Source organism: Mus caroli, unplaced genomic scaffold (assembly GCF_978045245.1).
Source record: "Mus caroli unplaced genomic scaffold, Mus_caroli_1 scaffold_4, whole genome shotgun sequence".
Classification (NCBI taxonomy): domain Eukaryota; kingdom Metazoa; phylum Chordata; class Mammalia; order Rodentia; family Muridae; genus Mus; species Mus caroli.
The window spans coordinates 33,872,059-33,899,693 of record NW_028227259.1 but is presented as its reverse complement, the minus strand read 5'-3'; the positions used below and the strand labels follow the sequence as shown (position 1 = coordinate 33,899,693).

The window sequence follows — 27,635 nt, the reverse complement described above, 5'->3', positions numbered from 1 at the left end:
GCTACTCCCTGAGGGATTTTGAGGACTTCTCCTTTAGGAACTGTGGCCTCTCCCCTTAAAGAGACTGTTATGGCTTCTATCAAAGAGCTATGATAAGATCTTACAGAGGAACTAAGACTGTTTCTCTGGGAGGGACTTTAATAACTCTGATTTCATCAAGGAAGTAAACTCAGCCCCAGTACAAGAGACAGACACTTGCTCGGTGACTTCCTGGAATATGTCGCTGAATTTTGAACTTGTTTTCTTGACTCCCAATCTAGTACCGGAGTATTGCTGGATTATGGAAGATGTTGAGCAGAGTGTTGACATCTTTAAAGGCATTCTTTTCTCATTACTGTGACATAAAATATGTCTCTGAATATAGTTTTTAACCACTGAACTCTAAGAAGTGGTCCTTGGAACCCTTTCTAGCAGGCTTTGAGAAAATACCATTAGTTCAGCTGGAACCCCAAATAAATTATGAATAGATTGGTAGATGTCCATAGAGGATCCTTCTGTTAAAAATGATTGAGAACAAGGCTTCCTTTCCACAGTGGTTCCCAGAACATTCCCCAGCATTAGCATACTGGAGAGGTATTTCCTAGGTAGTCGCTGCCTATAGACATGACTTTCCCAGACTTTCTGCTGTATGCCCAGGAAAGAAAGGATAGAGCTTCTTTGAGCCCCTAATCCAGCCTGAAACTCCTCTGATAATAATCTGAATGAATAAGAATACCACCTCTGGAATTCCTCCATTTTCTCCTTTTCACTTTCTTCCTTAGATAAGACATTCATGCCCCAGATCTCATGGGTTTCCCATGGTGTCCCCTGTCTTATCAGAGGGTAGAATTGAAAGGACCAAGGGACGAACTGAAGATTTTATCATAATTGTGCCTGTATAGGACTTTGAAGACTGCAAAATATCAACACCAAGGTTTTCCATACCAAAAGCTCTTGAAACTTTGGGCGCCACAGAACCCTGAAGGTGCCCTAATTTGGTTGTTTTATCAATGCTTGAAAGAAATGGGGTTGAAGGGCTGTGTATGAAACTAGATAAGGAATTCTCTGCCTGTAATTGTAGAGAAGTGATCATCTCTGAGTTTTTATTCTGATTTGAATCCTCGATTTTTCATTACTTTACGAGATTCTGGTTTGAGACCTAGAGATTTTTCAGCCTGAAGCCTTTGTTCATGAGTTAACAATGTAGGTTCCTTAAGGGGAGATGTTTGCTGAAATATTAATTATGCAGAAGTCACGAATATCTGCCTTTGGAGTTAACCCTGCAAGTTTTACCAGTCCTTGAAGATGTGGTCTTGGGTATAAACTCAAACACTCCTTTATTTTAATGCTCGATCTCATGGTGAGTCCTGATGCCACTTCTTCAGATTTTACAATCAGAACCAGTGGTTTGGGATTTAATACAGTCTTTATAATTCGAAAGCCTGGTTGTCATTTTATTTCTAAAACCTGATGTGTTGGTGCTAGGGTTAATTTATTGGATTGCACATTTTGTAGCCAAAGGCTTGGAGCAAATTCTGAACTTATCACATCATGTATTCTGGGAGTCAAATCATTGTATTTTGACTTTTGAGGGGTACTCTCTGGAATCTTCACAGACTTTACAACTTGAAGTGGTGGTCCAGGAATCTCTTCCACGTTTGCAGAAACTTTGGGGAGGGCAACTGATTGAGGAACTGGAAGGGGTGTCTTTGCAGATTCTGTCACTTGATCTCCTGGCTTTGGATTAATGCCTACAAAGTTTACCGTTTGATCCAGTGATTCTATTTGAGTGATGCTTGCACTTTCCAGGCTCAGATTCTGAGGTTCTGTTAGCTTAGCTGCTACCTCTCCTGGCTGCCGTGTACCAAAGGTGAGCTCTACAGAGTCTGTATTTCCCTCAACTTGACTGGTTTGCTTGCATGACAACTCAGAGAATTCTTTTTGCAGCCACAGCATAGAGGCCAAATTTTTAGATTTGGGAATCTGAGTTCCTGGCCCTGGTGTTATTCCTGAAACAAAATCTGGGATGTGACAGAATGGCCTTGGTGTTGATACTACAGATTGTTCCCTTTGAGATCTTTTCTTAGAGCCCACCCCCCAGAGGTCCTAAGTCTTGAGGACATAGCCTTGGAGATTTTTCTACAAATCCGGTATCTCTATTTACTGGCTTTGGAGTCATTCTAAGAAATTCTTTTGCTGGCTGTCTTGCTTCACAAGTCACCTCTATCATGTCTGCAACATGACTCTTGACGTTCAGGGCCATTCTCTCAGATTCTGTAACTTCTTTTATGTGTAACTCCTTGAAATCTTGAAATTGAGGCCATGACCAAGAATGTAACTCAGGAGTTTCTGGGATCTGGTTTAGTTCTGAGGATTTTGAATCTTGATCACTTAGTGTTGGAGTCAGATCAAAAAATTCTAGTACTTGAAGATCTAGCTTCAGGGGCATCTCTAGTGATTCTATGACTTTATGTGTTGGGTTGGACCCCAACCTCACAGATTTCTCCATCATTTCTTTGCTTTTATGTCCCAACGCTTCTGTCATTTCTAAGATCCCACATCTTGATAAGTTGGTGGTGAAGTAAAATTCGATTTAGGGACTTGACACATAGACTTCATGCTCATCCCTGCAAAGTCCACCACCTGTAGCTCTGGTCTATAAATGACTTTAGCAGATTTTGTGACAGAATCAGTTGTCTGGGGCATTAGGTTCCTAGGTTTCATGTTTTGAAGAATTGACTTTGGTGGTGACTCCACAGATTTTCCTGGTTCTGGCAGAGACACTGATGACAATTTTACCTGTTTTACACCTTGCCATTTTGGCTCTGAAGTAAATGCCAAAGATTTTGTATTTTGCTGCTGTGATTTCAGTAACAAATTGGAAAATTTGACACTAGTCAGTGCTGGTCCTGCTAAGAGCTTCCTGGTGGACTGTGGTGCCAATACCATCATTGGTTTCTCCTCTGAAGGAAAGAGTTGGCAATTCAGACTTTCCTGTTTGGATCCTATTATCAGCTCCTTAGGGTTTGTATCTTGAAAACATGGCTTTGGTGCAAGGGAAGACATAGATGTTGTGAACTGTGGCATGGCATCAATTCTGAAGAACTCACACGTTGAGACTGTGGCACTGGCTTCAACTGCAAAGTTTGAAGGTTTTGAAAACAAGGATCTGGAAAAAACAACTTATTGCTCAAGTCATTCAGACCACAGCTAGTTGTCAGTTCTACAGCACTTTTACAAAACAACATTTGTGTACTCCTCGCTGGAAACTTTCTATCTTCAGGTGGTGACCTTGGTAAAGCCACAGAATTCACACCATTTGACTGAGGCCTCAAACTTAATATAGGTTGTGCACTTTGCTGCCATGACCCACGCTGGTTCTTCAAAAGTGGGTTCTTTTGAAACTTTGCCCCTGGCATTAAGTTAGATGAACCCACACCTTGAGAAGGTGATCTAGAGTTTAACAGAACAGATTTTGTACTTTGAGACTCTGAGTCAGGGGTCAACTCAAAGGACTTTATGCTTTGCAACTGTGGCCCTGCACTGGGCTTTACAGAACTTATGCACTGAGGTTTTGACTCAGGATTAAACCCAGAAGAATTCATATCTTGACTTTGTGGACCAGGGTTGTATTCCATAGGTGCTATACCCAAATTGTTTGACCCTGGAGTTAATTCAGACTTCAAATCTTTCAAGTGTTGTTGTTGAAGTTTTGGAGCTTGTAAATGTGGCCCAGGGTTGTAGCCAATAGAATTTACAGACTGAGATTCTTGACTTAGAGTACATGCAGAAGAATTTATATCTTGCAAATGTATTCTAGTATTGCACCAAACAGGATTTACACACAGAATTTGTGGTGATGGAAATGTACACAAATTCATACCTTGAAAAAGTGGCCCAAGATTATACCTATTAGAATTTTCACACAGAGGATTTTGCCCTGCAGTGTATACAAAAGAATTCACACCTTGCAAATGAGATTCAAGATTGCACTCAGTGGAATTTACACAGGGAGGACTTGGCTCTGGTGTGCATGCAGAAGAATTTGCACACTGAGGACTTGGCACTGGGATACATGCAGAAGAATCTCCACACTGAAGATTTGATCCTGGGATGCATGCACAAGAATTTGCACACTGACAACTTGGCTCTGGGGTGCATTCAGTAGAATTCATGTCTTGCAAATGTGACTCAGTGTTGCTGCCAATAGAATCTACACATTGCAATTTTGATCCTGAGAACCATGAGGAAGAAATTGTTCCATGCAAATATATTCCAGGATTGAACTCACACCTTATACGCTGAGTGTTTGGATCTGGAATGCATGCAGAGGAATTTGTATCTTGCAAATATGGCACAGATATAGACTCACTGGAATTTACATATTGAGAATTTATATTGGATGTAGATGCAGAATACATATCTTCCAAGTGTGACCCAGGGCAGAACACCTTAGATTTTATACCCTGAAGTTCTGGACTAGGGTGTAACTCAGATAATTCTACATCTTGTATGGTTTTGGGTGCCATAACGTTTTTACTGTGACTCCAGTCACGGGATTTCCTACATTGCAATATAGGTTCATGCTTAAATTCCAGAGGTGACTCTTCCAGAATTTTGACCTCTGTGCTCACCACAGAAGGTTTTATCTCCTGCAACTGTGGCCCAGGGTTGAAACTTAAAGACAGTGTACCTGTTTCCAGGCCCAACTCAGAGGGCTTCACATCTGGCAACTGTTGCTCTGCGTTGAATTCCATTGATTTCAGGACTTGACGCTTTGTACATAAGACTGTTGACTTGATTATGTTGCAGATGTGGCTCATGATTGAACACTGTTGATTTCATAGTTTGAAGCTGTTGCTTTTGACTTAATTTGTGAGGCTTCCCATCTTGCTTCTGATTTCTGACTTTGAGTTGGTGAGGCCAACTCAGAGAATCCCACAACTTGCAGGTCTACATCATAATTGACCTCTTTATCCTTCATTGTTTGCAGATTTGTGGAATTGGCTTTCACATTTTCCAACTTTACTCCAGGGTTGAAAGCATCAGGCTTCATACCTTGAAGATGTAATTCTCGTTTTAGTTTAGATAGTTTCCTTTCCTGTAACTCAGAGGGTACCTTGAACTGCAAAGGTTTCCCATCAAGTGCCTTAGAGAAAGTCCATTTAAAAGATTCTACATCCTGCTCTAATGGCCGGAGAGCCATGGATTTCTAATCCACAAGAGCCGTGGATTTCTCTTTTTGAACCATGTACCCTGAAATCCCATCAGAAGACTTTACACCCTCTAAGTGTGGGTCAGGATGGACCTCTGGAGATCTTGGAGATCTTGCATCTTGATGCTTTGTCCCTAGAGTTGACTTAGAATATTTCTGATCTTGCAATTGAGGGCCTGAGTTTAACTTTACAGATTCCCATGTTGAGTCTTTGTCTCTGGTATTGACTCCACAGTCATAATTTTTAACACTGGGCCTTGATTAAACTCTGTAGATTCCATATCTTGGAGCTTTTCCCCTTGAAACAACTCAGAAGGCTTTTTATTTTGTGTCTGTGATCCAGAATCAAAGTCAACTGCTGTTACACCTTGAGAGTTTATCTGTGTAATCACCTCAGAAGGTTTTACACTTCTCATATATTGTTCCTTAGAGTCTACACCTTGAACTTTCATGCCCATAGTCACCTCAGAATATTTTAAATCTTGCAAATTAAGGCCTGAATCTAGCCCTATAGATTGTGTGCCTAAAAAAAAAAAAAAAACTTCCTTCGAATGAACTCAGGTTTCTGACCTTGTGATTTTAGACTAGGTTTGATTTCTACTGATTTCATAACAAGAACACACTTTTCTGTGATGTCTTCAGATGGCATACCTTCTAAGTGTGGGCTAGAACTGAAGCTCATAGATTTGACATCTTGGGCTTTTATACCCATGATCGTCTTCAAAGGTTTCAGATCTTGGAAGTGTGGGCCTGACTCACAGTCTTCCATCTCCATTTCTTTTTTTTTTTTTTTTTTTTTTTTTTTTTTTTTTTATTTCTCAATTTTTGTGTTTTTCTTTTTTTTTTTTTTTTTTTTTAATATTTTTATTACATAATTTCCTCAATTACATTTCAAATACTATCCCAAAAGTCCCCCATAGCGCCCCCCACTTCCCTACCCACCCATTCCCATTCTTTTGGCCCTGGCATTCCCCTATATTGGGGCATATAAAGTTTGCAAGTCCAATGGGCCTCTCTTTCCATTGATGGCCGACTAGGCCATCTTTCGATACATATGCAGCTAGAGACAAGAGCTCCAGGGTTCCGGTTAGTACATCATGTTGTTCCAACAATAGGGTTGCAGATCCCTTTAGCTCCTTGGGTACTTTCTCTAGCTTCTCCATTGGGAGCCCTGTGATACATCCAATAGCTGACTGTGAACATCCACTCCTGTGTTTGCTAGGCCCCGGCATCGTCTCACAAGAGACAGCTATATTTGGGTCCTTTCAGCAAGATCTTGCTAGTGTATGCAATGGTGTCAGCGTTTAGAAGCTGATTATGGGACGGATCCCTGGATACAGCAGTCTCTATATGGTCCATCCTTTCATCACAGCTACGAACTTTGTCTCTGTAGCTCCTTCCCTGGGTGTTTTGTTCCCAATTCTAAGAAGGTGCACAGTGTCCACACTTTGGTCTTCATTCTTCTTGAGTTTCATGCGTTTAGCAAATTGTATCTTATATCTTGGGTATCCTAAGTTTTGGGCTAATATCCACTTATCAATGAATACATATTGTGTGAGTTCTTTTGTGATTGTGTTACTTCACTCAAGATGATGCCTTCCAGGTCCATCCATTTGGCTAGGAATTTCATAAATTCATTCTTTTTAATAGCTGAGTAGTACTCCATTGTGTAAATGTACCATAATTTCTGTATCCATTCCTCTGTTGAGGGACATCTGGGTTCTTTCCAGCTTCTGGCTATTATAAATAGGGCTGCTATGAACATAGTGGAGCATGTGTCCTTTTTACCGGTTGGGACATCTTCTGGATATATGCCCAGGAGAGGTATTGCTGGATCCTCCGGTAGTACTATGTCCAATTTTCTGAGGAACCGCCAGACTGATTTCCAGAGTGGTTGTACAAGCTTGCAATCCCACCAACAATGGAGGAGTGTTCCTCTTTCTCCACATCCTCGCCAGCATCTGCTGTCACCTGAATTTTTGATCTTAGCCATTCTGACTGGTGTGAGGTGGAATCTCAGGGTTGTTTTGATTTGCATTTCCCTGATGATTAAGGATGTTGAACATTTTTTCAGGTGCTTCTCTGCCATTCGGTATTCCTCAGGTGAGAATTCTTTGTTCAGTTCTGAGCCCCATTTTTTAATGGGGTTATTTGACTTTCTGGAGTCCACCTTCTTGAGTTCTTTATATATATTGGATATTAGTCCCTTATCTGATTTAGGATAGGTGAAGATCCTTTCCCAATCTGTTGGTGGTTTTTTTGTCTTATTGATGGTGTCTTTAGCTTTGCAGAAGCTTTGTAGTTTCATGAGGTCCCACTTGTCAATTCTCGATCTTACAGCACAAGCCATTACTGTTCTATTCAGGAATTTTTCCCCTGTGCCCATATCTTCAAGGCTTTTCCCCACTTTCTCCTCTATAAGTTTCAGTGTCTCTGGTTTTATGTGAAGATCCTTGATCCACTTAGACTTGACCTTAGTACAAGGAGATAGGAATGGATCGATTCGCATTCTTCTACATGTTAACAACCAGTTGTGCCAGCACCATTTGTTGAAAATGCTGTCTTTCTTCCACTGGATGTTTTTAGCTCCCTTGTCGAAGATCAAGTGACCATAGGTGTGTGGGTTCATTTCTGGGTCTTCAATTCTATTCCATTGGTCTATTTGTCTGTCACTATACCAGTACCATGCAGTTTTTATCACAATTGCTCTGTAGTAGAGCTTTAGGTCCGGCATGGTGATTCCACCAGAGGTTCTTTTATCCTTGAGAAGAGTTTTTGCTATCCTAGGTTTTTTGTTATTCCAGATGAATTTGCAGATTGCACTTTCTAATTCGTTGAAGAATTCATTTGGAATTTTGATGGGGATTGCATTGAATCTGTAGATTGCTTTTGGCAAGATAGCCATTTTTACAATGTTGATCCTGCCAATCCATGAGCATGGGAGATCTTTCCATCTTCTGAGATCTTCTATAATTTCTTTCTTCAGAGACTTGAAGTTTTTATTATACAGATCTTTCACTTCCTTAGTTAGAGTCACGCCAAGATATTTTATATTATTTGTGACTATTGAGAAGGGTGTTGTTTCCCTAATTTCTTTCTCAGCCTGTTTATTCTTTGTGTAGAGAAAGGCCATTGATTTGTTTGAGTTAATTTTATATCCAGCTACTTCACCGAAGCTGTTTATCAGGCTTAGGAGTTCTCTGGTGGAATTTTTAGGGTCACTTATATATACTATCATATCATCTGCAAAAAGTGATATTTTGACTTCCTCTTTTCCAATTTGTATCCCTTTGATCTCCTTTTGTTGTCGAATTGCTCTGGCTAGGACTTCAAGTACAATGTTGAATAGGTATGGAGAAAGTGGACAGCCTTGTCTAGTCCCTGATTTTAGAGGGATTGCTTCAAGCTTCTGACCATTTACTTTGATGTTGGCTACTGGTTTGCTGTAGATTGCTTTTATAATGTTTAGGTATGGGCCTTGAATTCCTGATCTTTCCAAGACTTTTATCATGAATGGGTGTTGGATCTTGTCAAATGCTTTTTCCGCATCTAAGGAGATGACCATGTGGTTTTTATCTTTGAGTTTGTTTATATACTGGATTACGTTGATGGATTTCCGTATATTGAACCATCCCTGCATCCCTGGGATGAAACCTACTTGGTCAGGATGGATGATTGTTTTGATGTGTTCTTGGATTCGGTTAGCAAGAACTTTATTGAGGATTTTTGCATCAATATTCATAAGGGATATTGGTCTGAAGTTTTCTATCTTTGTTGGGTCTTTTTGTGGTTTAGGTATCAGAGTAATTGTGGCTTCATAGAATGAGTTGGGTAGAGTACCTTCTGTTTCTATTTTGTGGAATAGTTTGTGAAGAACTGGGATTAGATCTTCTTTGAAGGTCTGATAGAACTCTGCACTAAACCCATCTGGTCCTGGGCTTTTTTTAGTTGGGAGACTATTAATGACTGCTTCTATTTCTTTGGGGGATATAGGGCTGTTTAGATCATTAACCTGATCTTGACTCAACTTTGGTACCTGGTATCTGTCTAGGAACTTGTCCATTTCATCCAGGTTCTCCAGTTTTGTTGAGTATAGCCTTTGGTAGAAGGATCTGATGGTGTTTTGGATGTCTTCAGGATCTGTTGTTATGTCTCCTTTTTCATTTCTGATTTTGTTAATTAGGATGCTTTCCCTGTGCCCTCTAGTGAGTCTGGCTAAGGGTTTATCTATCTTGTTGATTTTCTCAAAGAACCAGCTCCTTGATTGGTTGATTCTTTGAATAGTTTTTCTTGTTTCCACTTGGTTGATTTCACCCCTGAGTTTGATTATTTCCTGCCGTCTACTCCTCTTGGGTGAATTTGCTTCCTTTTGTTCTAATGCTTTTAGGTGTGTTGTCAAGCTGCTAATGTGTGCTCTCTCTAGTTTCCTTTTGGAGGCACTCAGAGCTATGAGTTTTCCTCTTAAAAATGCTTTCATTGCGTCCCATAAGTTTGGGTATGTTGTGGCTTCATTTTCATTGAACTCTAAAAAGTCCTTAATTTCTTTCTTTATTCCTTCCTTGACCAAGGTATCATTGAGAAGAGTGTTGTTCAGTTTCCACGTGAAGGTTGGCTTTCTATTGTTTATTTTGTTATTGAAGATCAGCCTTAGTCCATGGTGATCTGATAGGATGCATGGGACAATTTCAATATTTTTATATCTGTTGAGGCCTGTTTTGTGACCAATTATGTGGTCAATTTTGGAGAAGGTACCATGAGGTGCTGAGAAGAAGGTATATCCTTTTGTTTTAGGATAGAATGTTCTGTAGATATCTGCCAGATCCATTTGATTCATAATTTCTCTTAGTTTCACTGTGTCCCTGTTTAGTTTCTGTTTCCATGATCTGTCCATTGGTGAAAGTGGTGTGTTGAAGTCTCCCACTATTATTGTATGAGGTGCAATGTGTGCTTTGAGAATTACTAAAGTTTCTTTAATGAATGTGGCTGCCTTTGTATTTGGAGCATAGATATTCAGGATTGATAGTTCCTCTTGGAGGATTTTACCTTTGATGAGTATGAAGTGTCCCTCCCTGTCTTTTTTAATGACTTTGGGTTGGAAGTCAATCTTATCAGATATTAGAATGGCTACTCCAGCTTGTTTCTTCATGCCATTTGCTTGGAGAATTGTTTTCCAGCCTTTCATTCTGAGGTAGTGTCTATCCTTTTCTCTGAGATGAGTTTCCTGTAAGCAGCAAAATGTTGGGTCTTGTTTGTGTAGCCAGTTTGTTAGTCTATGTCTTTTTATCGGGGAGTTGAGTCCATTGATATTAAGAGATATTAAGGAAAAGAAATTGGTGTTTCCTGTTATTTTTGTTCTTAAAGTTGGCATTTTGTTCTTGTGGCTGTCTTCTTTTAGGTTTGTTGAGGGATTACCTTCTTGTTGTTTCTAGGGCGTGGTTCCTGTCCTTGTATTGGTTTTTTTCTGTTATTATCCTTTGAAGGGCTGGATTCGTGGAGAGATAATGTGTGAATTTGGTTTTGTCGTGGAATACTTTGGTTTCTCCATCTATGTTAATTGAGAGTTTGGCTGGGTATAGTAGCCTGGGCTGGAATTTGTGTTCTTTTAGTGTCTGTATAACATCTGTCCAGGATCTTCTGGCTTTCATAGTCTCTGGTGAAAAATCTGGTGTAATTCTGATAGGCTTGCCTTTATATGTTACTTGGCCTTTTTCTCTTACTGCTTTTAGTATTCTATCTTTATTTAGAGCATTTGTTGCTCTGATTATTATGTGTCGGGAGGTATTTCTTTTCTGATCCAGTCTATTTGGAGTTCTGTAGGCTTCTTGTATGTTCATGGGCATCTCTTTCTTTAGATTTGGGAAGTTTTCTTCTATAATTTTGTTGAAGATGTTTGCTGGTCCTTTGAGTTGAAAATCTTCATTCTCATCCACTCCTATTATCCGTAGGTTTGGTCTTCTCATTATGTCCTGTATTTCTTGGATGTTTTGAGTTAGGATCTTTTTGCATTTTCCATTTTCCTTGATTGTTGTGCCGATGTTCTCTATGGAATCTTCTGCACCTGAGATTCTCTCTTCCATCTCTTGTATTCTGTTGCTGATGCTTGCATCTATGGTTCCAGATTTCTTTCCTAGGGTTTCTATCTCCAGTGTTGCCTCATTTTGGGTTTTCTTTATTGTGTCTACTTCCCTTTTTAGGTCTAGTATGGTTTTGTTCATTTCCATCATCTGTTTGGATGTGTTTTCCTGTTTTTCTGTAAGGACTTCTACCTGTTTGATTATGTTATCATGTTTTTCTTTAAGGATTTGTAACTCTTTAGCAGTGTTCTCCTGCAATTCTTTAAGGGATTTTTGTGCTTCCTCTTTATTGTCTTCTTCCTTTTTAGCAGTGTTCTCCTGCATTTCTTTAAGTGTGTTATTAACGTCCTTCTTGAAGTCCTCTATCATCATCAGGAGATATGCTTTTAAATCCGTGTCTAGCTTTTCCGGTGTGTTGGGGTGCCCTGGACTGGATGAAGTGGGGGTGCTGGGTTCTGATGATGGTGAGTGGTCTTGGTTTCTGTTAGTAAGATTATTACGTTTACCTTTCGCCATCTGGTAATCTCTGGGGTTAGTTGTTATCGTTGTCACTATTTAAAGATTGGAGCAGAAGCTGTGTTCCACTCACCAGCAGTCCCAAAATCCTGCGGCGGGGGTCGTGGGTAGCTGGCGGGTGTCAGGCAACCCTGCGCTCCCGCTACCCTGGCGCTGATCCGGCCGGGTGAGGCCTGTGGCCCTACTCAGGCTGGTTTCTGCTTCCCTAACTAATGCAGTCTCAGGTCCCGCGCAATTGGATTGGAGCAGAAGCTGTGCTCCCCTCACCAGAAGTCTTAAGATCCTGTGGCGGGTGTTGTGGGCAGTTGGCGAGTGTCAGCAGACCCTGCGCCCCAGCTGCCCCGGTGCTTTTCTGACCGGAAGAGGGTTGTGGCCCTATGTAGGCCGGATTTCTCTCTCCCCAACCAGAGCAGTCTCAGGTCCCGCGTGATTGGACTGGAGCAGAAGCTGTGTTCCACTCACCAGCAGTCCCAAAATCCTGCGGCGGGGGTCGTGGGTAGCTGGCGGGTGTCAGGCAACCCTGCGCTCCCGCTACCCTGGCGCTGATCCGGCCGGGTGAGGCCTGTGGCCCTACTCAGGCTGGTTTCTGCTTCCCTAACTAATGCAGTCTCAGGTCCCGCGCAATTGGATTGGAGCAGAAGCTGTGCTCCCCTCACCAGAAGTCTTAAGATCCTGTGGCGGGTGTTGTGGGCAGTTGGCGAGTGTCAGCAGACCCTGCGCCCCAGCTGCTCAGGTGCTTTTCTGACCGGAAGAGGGTTGTGGCCCTGTGTGGGCCGGATTTCTCTCTCCCCAACCAGAGCAGTCTCAGGTCCCGAGTGATTGGACTGGAGCAGAAGCTGTGTTCCACTCACCAGCAGTCCCAAAATCCTGCGGCGGGGGTCGTGGGTAGCTGGCGGGTGTCAGGCAACCCTGCGCTCCCGCTACCCTGGCGCTGATCCGGCCGGGTGAGGCCTGTGGCCCTACTCAGGCCGGTTTCTGCTTCCCTAACTAATGCAGTCTCAGGTCCCGCGCAATTGGATTGGAGCAGAAGCTGTGTTCCACTCACCAGCAGTCCCAAAATCCTGCGGCGGGGGTCGTGGGTAGCTGGAGGGTGTCAGGCAACCCTGTGCTCCCGCTACCCCGGCGCTGATCCGGCCGGATGAGGCCTGTGGTCCTACTCAGGCCGGTTTCTGCTTCCCTAACTAATGCAGTCTCAGGTCCCGCGCAATTGGATTGGAGCAGAAGCTGTGCTCCCCTCACCAGAAGTCTTAAGATCCTGTGGCGGGTGTTGTGGGCAGTTGGCGAGTGTCAGCAGACCCTGCGCCCCAGCTGCTCAGGTGCTTTTCTGACCGGAAGAGGGTTGTCCCATCTCCATTTCTTGAGGCTTTGACTTCAGAATTGAATCTGATTTTATACATTGGGACTGTGGCCCAGGTTTAGAGTCTAGCTGGACCTTTTGTATTTTGGTCCCCATGATTAAATTAAATAGTTTACTTTTCAGAGATAGGCTGGGACTTAACTTAAATTTCATATTTTGGGACTTTGTTTCAGGTGTCAAATCAGAACATTTTGCACTTTGCCCCTGGGATTCAGACTTCATCTCAGATATCATACCTTGAGGCTTTGTCTGAAGTGCCAACCCAGAGGATTTTTCACTTTTCAACCCTATATCTAGGAAGATTGATTTTTTATTTTCAAGCTGCAGCCCACACTGCAATGACAGAGTTTCCACACACTGAGACTGTGGTTCTGAAGATGATGCAAAGTTTCCCACTTTTTGGAGCTCTGGTACTGATGACAACTGAAGGATCTTCACACACTCTTCTTGTGGCCTGAGGTTAAAATCCCCAGATATTTTCCGGAGTAGTTTCGGCCCTTGAGTCATATCTGATGGCTTCCCACCTCCCAATTTTCTGGAGGGTTTCTGTTCTGTCCATTTGACACCTTGTAATAGTGACCTACTATTGGATCCTAAAAACTTCACACCAGGAAACTCCTGTTGAGATATCCACTGGACAGATCTTACACTTTGAGCCTGTGGCTCTTTGTTTATCTTCTTGGTTGTGATGCCCTGAGGCTGTGACTCTGAAGTTAAACCTTTTGGGTTCCTGCAACCCTATTGCCAGAGGTTTTACTCCCTGTAACTGTGGATGAAATGCCACAGGTATTTCTCCTTGAATTTTTGACCTGTCAGTCAGTTCAGATGACCTCACACCTCTCCATAGCACAGGTGGCTTCAGTTCTGTAGGTCTGGCTTCTTGAGACTGTGACCTTGAGTTTGACCCTATACCTTTCTCACTTTGAAACTCAGATATTGGTATCCATTGCATAGTCTTGGTGCTTCCCAGTTGGGGTTCTATATTTAATGCCACAGTTTCCACACCTTGGAGCTGTGGCTCCAACGTTGATTTCAAGACTTTCTCTTGGTGCATCTGGGACCCTGGAGTCAACTGGCAAGGCTTTGTACTTGGCACCTGTAGTTCATTTTGGAACTCCTCAGTTTTTACACTTTGAACAACCTGCTCAGGAGTCAATTGAAATGAGGTTGGACCTCTGAATTGTAACTTAGAGTTGATCTTTATGGGTTTCATGTTTGCTGGTTTGGGTTCTTGATCTGACCCCATGGGCAATGTATTTTCTGATTCAAGCTATTTTTTTCTTTCCACTCCAGTGACTTTACAGTTATCTTGTCATCCTGTGTAGACGTAAGAGTTAAGTTCATGGGTGTTGTACCTTGACACCCTTGTTCTGTTGGGGTGAAATCTACAAAATTTACTCCTTGGATCCCTTGTGTTTGGCTACAGTTACCTGTTTGGAGCTTCTCAGGTTTTACACTTTGAACAACCGGATTAATAACAAATTCAAATGAGGTTGCACCTTTGAATTGTAAGTTAGAGTTCATTTCATCTGTGGGTTTCATATTTGCAGGTTTTGATTTTGTTTTGGCTCCAGTTACAGGTTTCACACTTTGCTGTTTCAAACATAGGGTGATCACAGGTTCCCTATCTTGCGTTTGTGGCTGTGAAGTCAGTTCCTTGGGTTTTACACCTTGCAGTTGAGGCCCTGGAAACACCTCCATAGACTTCTCTTGAAACAGCATCCTTGGTACAAAAGTCACAGGACTCTCCTCTTGCTTCTTTGGTTCAAGTTTCAAGTCCATGGCATTTACATCTTGAACATGTGTACCACAGGCCAACCCCTTGTTTTTCAAATCTTGAATTCTTGAACCTGGAATCAACTTCACAGACTTCATATCTCCTCTCAGTGAACTACTTGGGGATTCCACAGTAGATTTTATCCTCTTGAGACACTCTTCTACAGTTACGTTCACAGGTTTCCTATCTTCTATTTTTGGCCTTGAAGGAAGTAACCTATGTTTTAAACCCTTCAAGCTGGAGCCTGGAGGCAGCTCCTCAACTTTCCTATCTCCTGCCTGCATCCCTGGGGTTGACAGCATAGATTTGACATGCTCCAGCTCTGACTTTGATTTTAACTTTGTAGATGTAATGTCTCCCAAATGTAGCCCTGGTGTTAATGCCACAGATGTCAGAGCTTCTTGCTTTGAGACTGTGTTCTTCTCCACAGGCTTTATATGTCCCAAAAGTTGCCCTTCTATTAATTCAGAAGATGCTCTGCCTTGGGTCTGTGGTCTTCTGATCAACTCAGAATGATCTGCATTTCCTAAGTGTCTCCCAGGAGCCAATTTCATTGTTTCCGCCATTTGCACCTGTGACTCAGATAACATTTTATAAGACATTTTGTCTTCAAAGCTTGGTACTTGATTCCTTGTGACATATTTTACATCGTGAAATGGGGACTCTTGTCCTATCAATTCTGGCTTCATCCCCTGCCTCTCTGGCTGTGTTGTCAATTCAAAATTTTTTACACATTCTAAATGTGGCCCTGAGTTTAGCTCTGAAGTTTCCACACCTTGTAGTGGAGTTCCTCATATTACATCCAAAAATTTGACATCTTGAAGCCATGGCCCTGAGTTAAAACTCACTTGCCTTGTATCTTGTAGCCCTGCAGTCATCATCTTTGCTAATTTGGGGTCATACATCCCTAACTCTAGAGTCATAGTACTTCCACTATCACACATCAATCCTGAGATTTGCTCCCCAAATTTGACCTCTTGAAGTCTCGGTCTTGAAGCCAGCTCAGAAAATTTGGTATCTTGTTCCCGAGGTCCTGTGCTGACGTCCTCAGATATCATGTGTGGATGCTGTAGTTCAGTGGCTTGTGTTGTAAATTTCATGTTGTGAAAATCTGATCCTTGTGTAGGCAGAGCAAGCTTCCTATCTTTGAACTTTGGCTCCTGGCTTAATGGTCAAAATGATTCTGGCATAAATCTCTGAGATGTCCTCTCTTGAAGCAGAAAACCTTGTATGAACTGTGTATATTTGAAGCCATGGTGCTTAGGTTTTGGCATCGACTCAGAAAATCTCACATCTTGCAAACATGGCCCTAGATTTCCTTCAGTAGATTTCCCATGTTGTAGATGTGGTTCTAGAACCTTTGGCCCTGTAATAAAACCAGATGACCTGATTTCTTGTACTGGGAAATATGATATTGCTTCATCAGATTTCAAATTATAATGTGGGGAGCCTGAGATAGAATTTGCTGGATTTTCCCCTTGAAGAAATTGCCCTTGATATAACTTTTGAAATCTGACACTTTGCAGGTATGGCCCTGGAATCAATGGTGATTTGACAACTGGCTGCTCTTGGCCTTAATTCAAATTCATGGATTTCACAGTTGGAATATGTGTCCCCTCAACCAACTCCTTTGGTGATAAACTCTGAAGAACTGGCTCTGGTTTTGCCTTTTCAGAATCTAACACTCTTATAGATGACTGTTGTATTAAATCCACAAATAACTAACTTTGTAACTCTAGTCCTGTATCTATTCGAGTAGACTACATTGTGGAGCTGTAGCCCTGGGATCACATCTATATGTGTTGTGGGTCCTGTAGCTAACTCTATAGGTTCTACACCTAGTCCAGATGGTTCAGTGTTTTTTTTCTACCAATGACTCTGATTCCAATTTGCACTCAATTTGCACTCTTGGTTCTAGATTCAACCCCTGAGATCCCATTTCTGAATATGTTTCTACAATGGTCCCCTGGGTATCATCAACTTCAGGCAATGTCAATTCGGTGCTTGTTGTGTATTCATACAGACTCATTTCTGATGGGTTAGTAACTTCTGAACATGGTTCTAGTGTCACATGAGCAAAGTCCACATCCTCGGGCTGTGGTTCTGGGGCCATCACTTCTGGGTTTATGTTTGGCACTTCTACTTCTAGTAGCATATTCAGAATTTTTTTTATTTTCAGTTTGTAATTCTGGATTCTCCTTCATGTCTTTTACAACTTCGGTTCTAGGTTCAAGAGTATCTTCAAGTGGTGGTAAGCTCATCTCCATAGATTCTGAAGTTTGGCTCAGTGGTGCTGGAGTCACTCCTACTGATGCTTGTGTCAACTCAGCAGATTCTTCCACCTGATGACAAGTATCAGAGGTCACCCTTGCTTCTGAGGCTTGTTGCTGTTCAGTCATCCCTTCAGGTTCTGGGAAAGAATAACTTGAGTTGAGGCTCACATCTGAAGATTTTACTGCATAACTGTGTGTGGTCAACTCATCAACTTTCATACTTTCCACCAGGGTCTCAGGAATAAAACTTCTATAGTCTACTAGTGGAAACTTTGTATGTTCAAGCAGTGGTATACAGGCTATCTTATCATAGCTGGGGTTTTGTGAAAATGGTTTGGGGGCTAAGTTTGCAGATTTTATATTTTCAAGTGGTAGTCTTTGGGTCAATGACACCATTTTTATAACTTCTTGTACCTCCTGTGGTAGGGCCAAATTAACACCTTCCATACCTTGAGACTGTGAGCCAGGAATTGCATATACTGAATCACTTTGCACCTGTGAATTTCGGGCCAACTCTGCAGATTGTACATTTTGAAGCTGTGGTTCAACTTTCGGTTGGCCAGACTTCACATTTTAAAGCTGAGACTTTGGGAATGATGAGGCAGGCTTCTCAGTTTGCAATTGTGGTGTGGTGGTTAATTCATCAGACTCTATGCTCTGCTGATATTGTTTTGGGGCCAAATCTGTAGATATCACACTTGGGGTCAGCAGTTCTTCTTTAAGCTTTTCTGGAACTAAATCTTTGGATATGTCCACAGGTTTCATACCTTGCAATCTTGGATCTGGAACTAGGTTCATAGAGTTTACATTCTGTAACTCCTGGGGTATGTTCACTGACTCCATAACCTTAGGTTGTGGAGTTGTGCTTTTTCCCAAACACTCCACTTCTTGACGTTTTGGAGTAGCTTGCACTACTTCAGATTCTGTAAGTTGACATTGTTGGCTCATCTCTATAGGTACTGTCCCTTGATCTGGTGCCCCTAGGGCTGTTGTCATAGGTTTTGTTACTTGATGAGGTGATGGTGTTCTCACTGTAGGATTCTTCCTTTGTGGCCAGATATCAGAGGCCAACTCCATAGATTCTCTCAGTTTGTGACTTTATCTTGGGCTCACCTCTAAACAGTCTAAGTCTTGGTGCCATGGGGTGAAGTTTGAAGGGTCCATGACTTGAGGAGGCAGTTTTGGAGTCAATGACACATTCTCTGTCCCTTGATGTGGTGTCATCCCTATGGAGTCTCTGACTTGAACCTGGGATGCAAAAGGCGACTCTGGAGATTCTTTGCATTGAGCCACTGACTGTACAATCAAACCAGCTTGTAGTGATGTGATCATTCCAGTGGGTGACCCCTGTACCACTGAGTATCCGTTTAGAGGATGTATGGATTTCTCTGATGGATCTGGAATTACCCTTGTGGAGTCCAGGACTTTAGATAATGGCTGTGGAGGTTGGAGAGAACTAGAAGTAAACCTGATCTGTTTTGTGGTTTGATTCTGTGACCCTGGGTCCATGTTTAATGTTTCTGTGACTTTATTCTGAGGCTTTGAAATCCTTTCCCCAGCTTTGAAGAACGTATGGTGTGGCCCTAGATTCATTTTTGCTGGTTCTATAGCTTGATGCTTATGCAATCTATCTACCTCCACAGATTCCATGACTTGGTGTTGTGGCTTTGGGGCTATTCCTGTTGATTCTATGACAAGTGAACATAATTCATTAATCATCCCTCTAGAATCCACGATGTGAAACAATGCTACAGGAGTTACTTTAGAGATATTTGTGATTTGATTTGGTCTTGAGGTCATAATCTTTGGTTCCCTTGTTTGATGCTCAGGATTTACTACGTTTATGGATTCAATTACTGGATTTGATGACTTGGGAGGTATACTCACTGTTTGAGCTTGGTTTGATGGCTGTGATAAGGCAGTCTTATCTTTTGTTTTCCCCACAGGGCCTGTTACCTCTGAATGTGAATCTGGGATTATTCCCATTGAATCCATAACCTGAAGCAATGCCATCGGAGTGATCTTTATTCTGTCTGTGGCTGGACATGGTGGCTTGGGTGTCAGCTTTGCATGAGTTCCTTGTGCCTTATGTGACTTTATCCTTTCTTCTGGAAGACCTATGACCCTCTGTTCTATATTTAGCTCTAATACGTGCTTTGGATCCTTTTCCCGTAAAGTGGTTTCTACCTGAATTGCATTAACTTCTACATTTCTGGAGGATGGCATGTCCATTGATATAACTAATGGATTGTATCTAATGATTTGGTGGTCATTTTCAGATTCTAACTGCTTGTTGGAGGTAAATGGCCATAGCATTCTGGCTTCTGTCCTATTTACTTCAGAATTGTCCCCGATGTTCACATGGAGATGAATCGATGGGACACCTGAAGATCTGTTGGTACTTGGCTCGGTGCTCTGAGGGATGGGTGTGGGTAACTGAGTGTGGGAGACCTCTTGTTCAGGAACTCCTTGTACATCCATCAGATGATTGAGTGTTTTCCGTGACTTCTTCACAGGCAGAGGTAACACTTGTTTCTGCAGAGTAGAAACCTTCTGAGACATATGTCCTTGCAGCTCTCTTCTGACTAACAGATCTAGGGATTGTAAATTAGACTAATAAAAGAGCCATGTAGCCGGGCGTGGTGGCGCACGCCTTTAATCCCAGCACTTGGGAGGCAGAGGCAGGCGGATTTCTGAGTTCGAGGCCAGCCTGGTCTACAAAGTGAGTGCCAGGACAGCCAGGGCTACACAGAGAAACCCTGTCTCGAAAAACCAAGAAAAAAAAAAAAGAGCCATGTGCTTGTAAGGGAGGAAGGACAGCAAAATTCTGGAAAGGATCTGACTTCTCAGTGTCGGTCAGCTGAAAGGTAGGCAGTGGTGTGCTTCGGTTCCTGGACGCGGGCAATTCCTTTTCCGGGGAATCATATTTCTCTGTATTTGCCAAGTTGTTCTTTCAGGAAAGATTGGAAGATAAGACGGGATCAAGCTGTTGTTGGAGGATTCAGAGGATATGCTGTAGTCAGTAGAATGTTTCCCATTTTTACAGTAACAGCAATGTGGGACATCAATGGGAAGAGAGGCCCTTTGTCCTATGAAGTCTCTATGCCCAAGTGTGGAGGAATGCTAGGGCCAGGAAGCAGGAGTGGGCCCATCTGATCCTGGGCATTTTTTTTTTTTTTTTTTTGGTTGGGAGAGTATTAATGACTGCTTCTATTTCTTTAGGTGAAATGGGACTGTTTAGATCGTTAATCTGATCCTGATTTAACTTTGGTACCTGGTGTCTGTCTAGGAAGTTGTCCATTTCATCCAGGTTTTCTAGTTTTGTTGAGTATAGCCTTTTGTAGTTAGATCTGATTATGTTTTGGATTTTCTCAGGTTCTGTTGTTATGTCTCCTTTTTCATTTCTGATTTTGTTAATTAGGATACTGTCCCTGTGCCCTCTAGTTAGTCTGGTCTTAAGGGTTTATCTATCTTGTTGATTTTCTCAAAGAACCAGCTCCTTGTTTGGTTGATTCTTTGAATAGTTCTTTTTGTTTCCACTTGGCCTGAGTTTGATTATTTCCTGCCATCTACTCCTCTTGGGTGAATTTGCTTCCTTTAGTTCTAGAGCTTCTAGGTGTGCTGTCAGGCTACTAGAGTATGTTCTCTCAAGTTTGTTTTTGGAGGCACTCAGAGCTATAAGTTTTCCCCTTAGGACTTCTCTCATTGTGTCCCATAAGTTTGGGTATGTTTTGGCTTAATTTTCATTAAACTCTAAAAAATCTTTAATTTCTTTCTTTATTTCATCCTTGACCAAGGAATCATTGAGTAGAGTGTTGTTCACTTTTTACGTGAATGTTAGGTTTCTATTTTTTATAGTGTTATTGAAGATTAGCCTTAGTCCATGGTGATCTGATAGGATGCATGGGATAATTTCAATATTTTTGTATCTAATGAGGCCTGTTTTGTGTGACCAATTATACGGTCAATTTTGGAGGAGGTACCATGTGGTGCTGAGAAGAATATATACCCTTTTGTTTTAGGATAAAATGTTCTATAGGTATTTATTAAGTCCATTTGTTTCATAACTTCTGTTAGTGTTCATGTGTCTCTGTTTAGTTTCTGTTTCCAGGATCTGTCCATTGGTGAGAGTGGGGTGTTGAAGTCTCCCACTATTATTGTGTGAGGTGCAACGTGTGCTTTGGGCTTTACTAAAGTTTCTTTAATGAATTTGGTTGCCCTTGTATTTAGAGCATATATATTCAGATTTGAGAGTTCATCTTGGAAAATTTTACCTTTGATGAGTATGAAGTGCCCCTCCTTTTCTTTTTTGATAACTTTGGTTTGGAAGTCAATTTTATTCCATATTAGAATGGCTACTCCAGCTTGTTTCATAGCACCATTTGCTTGGACAATTTTTTCCAGACTTTCCCTCTGAGGTAGTGTCTGTCTTTTTCCCTGAGGTGGGTTTCCTGTAAGCAGCAAAATGTTGGGTCCTGTTTGTGGAGCCAGTCTATTAGTCTATGTCTTTTTATTGGGTAATTGAGTCCATTGATTTTAAGAGAAATTAAAGAAAAGTAATTGTTGGTTCCTGTTATTTTTGTTGTTAAAGTTGGGATTCTGTTCTTGCGGCTGTCTCCTTTTAGGTTTGTTTAAGGATAACTTTCTTGCTTTTCCTAGGGTGTAGTTTCAGTCCTTGTGTTGATGTTTTCCCTTTATTATCCTTTGAAGGGCGGTTTTATGGAAAGATATTGTGTGAATTTGGTTTTATCATGGAATACTTTGGTTTCTCCATCTATGGTAATTGAGAGTTTTGCTGGGTATAGTAAGTAGCCTGGGCTGGCATTTGTGTTCGCTTAGGGTCTGCATAACATCTGTCCAGGATCTTTTGGCTTTCATAGTCTCTGGTGAGAAGTCTGGTGTAATTCTAATAAGTCTGCCTTTATATGTTACTTGACCTCTTTTCCTTACTGCTTTTAATATTCTGTCTTTATTTAGTGCATTTGTTGTTCTGATTATTATGTGCCGGGAGGAATTTCTTTTCTGGTCCAGTATATTTGGAATTCTGTAGGCTTCTTGTATGTTCATGGGCATCTCTTTCTTTTTGGAGTTCTGTAGGCTTCTTGAATGTTCATGGGCATCTCTTTCTTTAGGTTAGGGAAGTTTTCTTCTATAATTTTGTTGAAGATATTTGCTGGCCCTTTAAGTTGAAAAATTCATTCTCATCTACTCCTGTTATTTGTAGGTTTGGTCTTCTCATTGTGTCCTGGATTTCCTGGATGTTTTGAGTTAGGATCTTTTTGCATTTTGCATTTTCTTTGTTTATTGTGCCCATGTTCTCTATGGAATCTTCTGCACCTGAGATTCTGTCTTCCATCTCTTGTATTCTGTTGCTGATGCTCGGATCTATCTTTCTGATTTCTTTCCTAGGGTTTCTATCTCCATAGCTGTCTCACTTTGGGTTTTCTTTATTGTTTCTACTTCCCTTTTTAGGTCTTGGATGGTTTTGTTCAATTCCATCACCTGTTTGGTTGTGTTTTCCTGTAATTCTTTAAGGACTTCTACCTCTTTAGCAGTGTCCTCCTGTATTTCTTTCAGTGAGTTATTAATACCCTTTTTAAAGTCCTCTATCAGCATCATTAGAAGAGAGGCCCCTTGGTCTTGCAAACTTTACATGCCCCGGTACAGGGGAACACCATGTTCCACTACAGGGGAACACCAGGGTCAAGAAATGGGGGTGGGTGGGTAGGGGACGGGGGATGGGGGAAGGAATGGGGGACTTTTGGGATAGCATTTGAAATGTAAATGAAGAAAATACCTAATAAAAAATTGGAAAAAATAGATATGCTTTTAAACCTGAATCTTGCTTTTTGGGTGTGTTGGGGTATCCAGGACTGGCTGAGGTAGGCATGCTGGTTCTGATGATGGTGAGTAGTCTTGGTTTCTGTTAGTAAGATTCTTACTTTTGCCTTGCGCCATCTGGTAATCTCTGGTGTTAGTTGTTATAGTTGTCTCTGGTTGGAGCTTGTTCCTCCTGTGATTCTGTTAAGCCTCTGTCAGCAGTCCTGGGAGTCAAGCTCTCTCCTGAGTCTCAGTGGTCAGAGTACTCTCTGCAGGCAAGCTCTCCTCTTGCAGGGAAGGTGCACAGAGGTCTGACATTCAGACCTGTCTCCTGGCTGAAGATGAATGCCTGAAACAGGGCCTGTCCCAGAAGATGTGTTGCCTCTGCAGTCCATGAGCTGACCTGTGCAGACTGGTCTCCAAGTGACCCAGGACACAAGATGGCTCCCTCACCTCCACCAGCAGTCAGAGCCCTACCAGGCAGACACCTCTCCTCTGGTGGGGAAGGTGCCCAGATGTCTGGAGCCTGAAATGGGGTCTGTCCCAGAAGCTCTGTCATTTCTGCCTGTCCCAGAGGCTGTGTCCCTTCTGCAGTCCGCACTCTCACCTGCGTAGACTGGTCTCTGAGGGATCTGGGGCACAAGATGGTTCCCTCACCTGCTCTGGCAGTCAGAGCCCTCTCAAATTTATTTTATTTAATTTATTTATTATTATTTTGTTTGTTTGTTTTTCGAGACAGGGTTTCTCTGTGTAGCCCTGGCTGTCCTGGAACTCACTTTGTAGACCAGGCTAGCCTCGAACTCAGAAATCTGCCTGCCTCTGCCTCCCAAGTGCTGGGATTAAAGGCATGCACCACCATGCCCGGCTCAAATTCATTTTAAATATGATACAAAGTAAAGGCCCAACTTCATTCATTTACTTGTGGTCTTCAGGTTGTGCCTGAACCATTTATTAAAGTGTATTTATTTATTTATTTATTTATTTAATTTTGCATTGAATGGTCATGGTGCCTTTGCAGAGAATCAGCTGATTTTCAGTGTTAAATTCCATTGACCCTAAAAGTCGGTCCCTATGCCAGTTGTACAATTATTTTTGATTACTGTAGTTTGTACACAGTTTTAAAAACAGAAACTGAGTTTTTTTTTTAAAAAATGTACTTATTATTATACTTAAGTACACTGTAGCTGTCTTCAGATGCACCAGAGAGGGTGTCAGATCTCATGGATGGTTGTGAGCCACCATGTGGTTGCTGGGATTTGAACTCAGGACCTTCAAAAGAACAGTTAGAGCTCTTACCCTCTGAGCCATCCCACCAGCCCCCAGAAATTGAGTTATTTAACTATTCTTTTTTCAAGATTTCTTTTTGGCTCTTGAGGACCTTTGTGATTCCTTTATTTTTAGGACGGGGTCTCATTTCTGCAAAAAAGTTCATTGGTGTTTGGAGAGGTGACCACACCTCATCAGTCAGCCAACAGGTTCTCCAGCGCAGGAGTGAGGATTAAAAAGGAAAAGACAGACAACATTGTAACATGACCCCAGTCAATCCTGAGACTGAAGGCAAATTCAGTGTTTCCAATCCACTTTTATACCATTTTATTTACATGCAAGTATTAAGGGTGAGCAGTACAATAAGGAACTAGCAAGGCAGTAAGCAAAGTCCTGTGATTATTCCTGAGACAGCTGTTTAAAGGGGGCTAGTCATAATGACTAAAATAATTGAGCCCACTTCCTTGTTCAAGCCCCAGATCTTGCTTGAAGCCTACTTCTTTTGTTCCACCCTAAGATTAAAATTCCTGCCTTAACCTGCTTCCCTATTATAGCCTAGAGTTAAATGCTTGCCTAAACTTACTTCCTTATCATGCCCTGATGTCAGATTCCTGCCTGAGCTTACTTCCTTGTCATGTCCAATGTCAGATTCCTGCCAAGCAGCACCCCAAAAGGCTCTCCACAGATAGGGATTATACAGCATCCTTATAGAATCTATAGATTGCTTTGATACTGTTGCAATTTTAGCATCAAACCTTCTAATCCTGAACAAGGAACATCTTATTTACTACTCACTTTCTACAACGTTTTGTACTTTTGCATCTCATGCCATAGCTGACTCCCACTAACCTACCTCCCACTAACATGGCAACTACTGTTACCTTGTGGTTAGGATGACAACATTGGACCCAAGGCATGTTGAAGGAAGTTGTCTGGTATTTCTGATTTCTGAGTGTCTTTTTAAAAACATGAATAGATGTTGGGTTCTTTTCCTGCACCAGTGCTATGGCCATGGCAGTTCTCTGCTTTGTTATTATTATGGTATAATGTACTGGTCATTGTGTTAGGTTTAGACCATCACGAACTATTTTAATTTCACTGTGTAAATCTACTGTATATGGCACTGTGTTACAGGAGAACATTTTCAGGTGTTAGGCTGAACATTGAGCTCAGCCCCCCATTCCTCCCCACTTTGCTCCTTCTCACTCCCCATTAGTTCCATTTACTCTTCTAGGTAATTTCGTTTCTACTTCAAAAAGGCCTGTTGACATAGGTGATTTTACACATCTATATAAAATCTAGGAATTACAAATGAGAAAAATCATTTGATGTTGGTCTTTCTGAGCTGACTTATTTTGCTTAATATGAGCTCCAGTTGCATCCCTTTCCCTGAAATGGTGTGACTTTGTTCTTCTTCATGACAGAAAGAATCCATTGTGTGTGCACACATATTTAAAATCCATTCCTCCACTGTTGTGACATTGTTGATTCTATAGCATAGTTTTGAACATTGCTGTAGTAAATGCTGACGTGCTGGTGTAGTTCGTCAAAAGACCCTTACTCACAAGGACCACAGAGACCGCCGCCATTGCTGCAAAATGCATGAGGATTTTATTGATCCAACCTCTTGGAGACTCCCTCCTAGGACTCAGGCCAGAGGAGAGACCCAAAACAAAGAAAGAACACACTTTTTATACCTTTGTAAGGGGCAGATTTGAGCAACAGGGTTTTCATTGGTGTAGCAAGTAACCCTTTCAGGCATTGGTTGATTTGTATAGTGACTAAGTAACCCTTTGGCCTAGTGACTCACTTTGTTTGCCCCCATGGTGGGTTATTATGATTTGGTCAGCAAAGTAACAGTACATTTTGAATTTATGGGTCAGTCACAGGTATTAATGTCACAGGAATTCTCGCAATAAGGTCAGGGTGGTTTGTGGTCTTTGTCAGAATTCAGTGTGGGGCGGGGGGTGGGGTGGGCAGGAGGATTTCTAAACTTGTTATGGTTATTTCTCTGAGAACAACTAATATTGTTTTGATAGCTTTAGGCTTAACCATTTTGACCGCTAAAACTATGTTTTTACATTTGTTTAGTCAGCCAGCTTCCTTATCTGGCTCTGTACTTTGCCTGTTAGTTCAGTTTGGAAAGTCCTTTTCGAAGGGGAAGGTACTGCGTGGTCTTGAATTCATTTTGGATATTACAGTGCAAGTTGCTGTCATAGCAACCATCCAAAGATTCTTTGAACGAATCCCAAATATTTCTAATCATTGTCATTCTGTAAGTTCTGGCCATTCCAAAGTAGGTGTACTGTGTTTATGCTTGATGAAAATTTTCAGTTGATGTTAAATTTTTGAGTAGTTTCACTGTCTAAATCCAGATAGGCAGTTGTTTTCTTTTAGCACATAAAAGAATGTTATTCTGTTTCCTGGTGCCCAGTATTTCTAATAGCACACCAGTTCTTTGCCTCCTGCTCACTTGGATATGATAACTCTTTTATTTGGGACAGGCTTTAGAACTCTTTTCCATACTTGGCATTTTTTAATGTACTTAATTCAGCTATTGGGGGGGGCGCTTCTGCAGTCATAACACTGACATATCAATGCTTCTCAGTTCTCACAACTTTCTAGTTATTAAGTCAAAGAACAGACTGCTTCAAAGTCATTTTAAGGGATGAGAAGATATGTCAGTTGGTAAAGTACTTGATTGCTTTGCAAGCATGAGGACCTGACTTTGCTCCCTACAGTTATGTAAGAGATCTGTGTTCTGAGGCACACACCTGTAATCCCAGCACCAGGGGTAGAGGGTAGAGACAGGTATTCTTGGGGCTCACTGCCCAGCCAATTTAGACTTCCTGACAATCCCCAGACCAAAGAGAGACCTTGTCTCAAACAAACAAACAAACAAACAAACGGATGTGGGTGGCACCTGAGGAATGACACTTGAAGTTGACTTGGACCTTCGTGTACACAGGCCCCATAAGCAGGCATACCTCTGCACATGTATCCTAACATGCAAATGCACATGCACACAAACTTGAAACTGACCAGTTTTTACATTCATGGGAAACTGAGCAGACAGTGCTGAGTTCCCTTATATTCCATTGTTACTGATCTGCAAGTAAGGTCTGGCTACATTCTGCCCTCCCTTTCCTTCGGGAGTTCTCATTACTGTATCTTCTGTTTTTTCGCTTTATTTTTCCTCTCCATCTACACACCATCCTTAAGATCTTTTATCACGTAGAAATTCTAAATTGAACAGGAGGGACTTTTGAGATGTGCTTTCATTCAGTAGCCCAGGCTGACTGGAAACTTAAATATCCTAAGCTGGCTTTGAACTCATTCTAGTCCTTTTATGTCAAAC

General features: G+C 41.8%; 1 protein-coding gene across 1 annotated transcript; it reads right to left on the bottom strand.

Annotated features, from left to right (window-relative positions):
- Window positions 1-111: 111 nt before the first annotated feature.
- Window positions 112-25,866, bottom strand: LOC147005125 (uncharacterized). Its single transcript, XM_085836326.1, is given in 20 exon segments — window positions 112-790; window positions 792-1,108; window positions 1,110-1,230; window positions 1,232-2,076; window positions 2,078-2,529; window positions 2,532-3,050; window positions 3,053-4,781; window positions 4,783-4,903; window positions 4,905-5,391; window positions 5,394-5,733; window positions 5,736-5,944; window positions 13,114-13,862; window positions 13,864-14,428; window positions 14,431-14,559; window positions 14,707-16,679; window positions 16,681-16,779; window positions 16,781-17,094; window positions 17,096-19,785; window positions 20,089-20,314; window positions 25,843-25,866. Coding segments are annotated over 20 exon segments (12,588 nt in total).
- Between the last annotated feature and the right edge of the window lie 1,769 nt (window positions 25,867-27,635).